The 3,640-nt window shown below is 40.3% G+C and overlaps 1 protein-coding gene across 1 annotated transcript; it reads right to left on the reverse strand.

The window, feature by feature from the left end:
* Window positions 1-480: 480 nt before the first annotated feature.
* Window positions 481-2,665, reverse strand: LOC113011190 (tripartite motif-containing protein 16-like). The gene has a single exon (XM_026150619.1). The coding sequence runs from the start codon at window positions 2,516-2,518 to the stop codon at window positions 851-853; it is 1,668 nt and encodes a 555-aa protein (XP_026006404.1). The 5' UTR covers window positions 2,519-2,665; the 3' UTR covers window positions 481-850.
* Window positions 2,666-3,640: the final 975 nt, after the last annotated feature.

Below are 3,640 nucleotides of genomic sequence, written 5' to 3' on the forward strand. Positions count from 1 at the left end.
CTGGTGCCAATAACACAGCTAATGACACTGCTGTATCACTGGCTTTACTGATTAAAGACCATATCTGAAGGAAATCTTTGAACACAACAGAAAGTGACCTTTTAAACCTGCGACACTGATGCTGCATTCAAGGACCATTAAAAACATCTGAAAGGACTTAAGAACATGAAGAAAATGTGACTTGTTTCTCTGTAATGAAGCTGTTTTAGTGAAGAAAGTTGAAAGGTCACAGAGCGACTGCTGAATCTTCTGCTCTAAACATGAACTCTGAACTTTGTGATGCTTCAGGAGGAAAACTGCTTCAGTTATTCTCTCAGATTAGTTTCATATTTTCTGCATCAGATTTGAGTGAGATCCTGGAATGAAGACAGAAGAAAAGACTTTGTTCAAAGTTTGATTTATAGTCAAACCTTCCAGTTTATTCACACAATAAAACATCAACACAATATATGAATTCATTCATTAAAATCACAGTTTTTCCTCATTTGTTTGATGATTTTGACAAAAACAAACACAAACACACACACATGGTCTGCCATACTCATAAAGAGAAATGTCGACATTTTTCAAGACAAATATTCCAGAAACATTTAGAGGATAGAGAAGTTTACATTTTCATGTGCAGAAATATTTTAGTAAATCAAAATGATGATGAGCAGTGATAGCCTCCATAAACAGTCACAGGAAAGATCTCCTTTAAAAACTCAGAAACATCAAGAGAACAACTAGAAGATGTGGAGGTACCACCCATAATGTTTGACTGACAGCTGATCTCTGTGCAGAAATGATGGAGAGAAAATAAAATGAAACTAAAATACAGATTTAAACTCACAATATGAAAGACTTCAGTCTATTTCACTTTAATCAACTCAGCAGTGTCTCCATATTTATAGTAAACCATCAGTCCAGCATAGAGCGGCTGAGTGAATGTGGTCTGGACTCTGTGGAGGAGAGTCATGGTTTCAGAGACGCTGTAGAAGGACAAAATACCTGCTCTGTGATCCAGGTACACTCCTACTCTGGAGGAACGAGGACCTGAGACACGAGTTTGGATGTTGTTGTACAAAAATGTATAACTGTTGTTGTTACAATATAATGACCAAGATTTGTCATTATGTCCAAATTCACACTCATTACCACATCCTTCTCTGCTGATATTCTTGTATGCGACTGCTACATAAACTCCTGCCCCTCTCCACTCCACCTCCCAGTAACAACGTCCAGTCAGACTCTCTCTACTCAGGACCTGCCACGATCCAGTGAATCTGTCTGGATGATCAGAATAAGACTGTTGTTGTTTCATTAATGTTGCTTTTCTGTTCCCCTCTGATAATAACAGCTGTTTGTACGCTGTGTTTGGATCCAGTGTGATTTCACGTGAATATTTTAAGAATCCAGCTCTGGTCTTTGGCTCTGGTGGATCTGACAGTAAAACATCCACTTCAGTGACTGTCAGTGAGATGTTTGTCCATTCCTCTCTCAGAATGTCCTGTAGTTTATCTCTGACCTCTGACACAGCTGCTGTCACATCCTCAAAGTAGCTCAGAGGACGGATATTGATGCTGGATGAGTCTGTAGACTCACTGAGTGCTGACAGTGAGGGGTAGTTGTGTAGAAACTGGATGTGATCCTCTGTGTGTGAGAGCTGCTTCAGCTCAGCATCTTTCCTCTTCAGCTCAGTGATCTCCTGCTCCAGCTTCTCCTCAAGCTCTTTGACTCGACTCACTTCAGTTTCCTGCTGGGATCTGATCTGCTGCTTCACATCAGAGCTTCTTTTCTGGATGAGATGGATCAGCTCAGTGAAGATCTTCTCACTGTGCTCCACTGTTTGATCAGCAGACTGATTGATGGCCTCCACCTCCTGTTGAAGCAGCTTCACATCTTTCTCTCTGTCCTGGATTCTCTGCTGGATGTTTTGTCGACTCACCTCCAGCTCTCTCTGCCTCTCAGTCCTTTCTGCTGCAGCTGAGACTGTGTCGTGGCCTTTATGTTCATCCACAGGGCAGAGATAACAGATACTCTGCTGATCAGTACGGCAGAACATCTTCATCACCTCATCATGACGAGAGCAGATGTTCTCCTGGAGCTTCTTGGAGGGCTCCACCAGCTTGTGTTTCTTGAATGCAGCCACATCATAATGAGGCTGAAGATGTTTCTCACAGTAAGAGACCAAACACACCAGACAGGATTTCACAGCTTTTAGCTTGATGCCAGAGCACAGATCACAGGCCACATCTTCAGGTCCAGCATAGCAGTGATCAGCAGGAGCAGCTTGGAGTCCAGTCTTCTTCAGCTCCTCCACTAAATCTGCTAACATGGTGTTTTTCACCAGGACAGGCCTCGCTGTGAAAGTCTGTCTGCACTGAGGGCAGCTGTAGATTTTCTTCTTTTCCTCTCCATCCCAGAAGCTTTTAATACAGTTCATGCAGTAGCTGTGTCCACAGGGAATAGCCACCGGATTCTTCAGTAGATCCAAACAGACTGAACAGCAGAATTTTGTTTGATCCATTTGATTCATGTGCTGTGCCGTTTCACCGTCTCTCAGTGACTGTCAGACAGTTTCACTTCCTCTGAACAGAAACAACCTCTGTGCTCTGAAGGGAAACAGATCTCTGCTCTTGTTCACCTCCTACAGGAAATGAGGCTCATCAGCAACTGCATTTACACCATGTTGTTTAGACCCATCCTGATACAGACACATCTGTGAAGGGAGGCGCTAAAGAAATATTCTTACAGAGCGACCAAGAGCCAATCACATGATGCAGGGTGTGGTATGTTTGGTTACAGCATGCAGTAACAAGTCTGACCCAGGCAAACTGGTTTAACTGGCAGCAAGCTTGATTTCTTGATTATTTATTTTTTAAATGGTAAAATATATGTAAAACTATTTAAAAAACAAATACAGATAGTGTTCTAATTCTACATTCTTTAGTAATGTTTCCTGTGTACCACCATGTATTTCGAAACAATACATTAGTATGTGCTTTAAATGCAGATACTCAAATATAACTCAACATTCACACTGAAGATACACAGTAGACATAAGAATCAGTTTTCATGCCCTTTGTTTATTCTTTCATTTAAAATCTTTGTGGTAAAGATCATCATAATTACCCATTAACTTTCATGTACATCTTAAATGTTTCACTACACTGTTGGCAGCAAAGATTACACCGCAAAGCCGATTAAACTAGAAGCTAAACGACTCTTCAGTCCTCTTTTGGAAGCAGTCTTTAAATGACAAGCATTAACCTTTGTCATAAACTGTATAACCACCAGATGGCGATATTAGCTTGTAAGTAATAAAACGGCATCAAAACAAACCTCTAGTCCGACCTGAGACCCAGCTCCTGATCGAATGATTATTTCATGGTGAGGAGATCCTCAGACAAAATGAACTTAAATACAGATTAATAACAGTTTGCTAAAGATGGAAACTCACTGCAAGGACAGAGAACTGCGTTTTTTTCACTTTAACATTTTTGTTTTCACATTGAACTTGAACATTTTTCTGTTATTTTGCAAATTCTCCTATTTTATATATTTAAATAGAAAACTGAGGAGAAATTCTTTGGTAAGTTAAATATTTTTTGGCAATAAAACTTTTTTTTGAGGGCAAAGCCAAATATTCATCCAATTT

This window comes from Astatotilapia calliptera, chromosome 18, assembly GCF_900246225.1.
Source record: "Astatotilapia calliptera chromosome 18, fAstCal1.2, whole genome shotgun sequence".
Classification (NCBI taxonomy): domain Eukaryota; kingdom Metazoa; phylum Chordata; class Actinopteri; order Cichliformes; family Cichlidae; genus Astatotilapia; species Astatotilapia calliptera.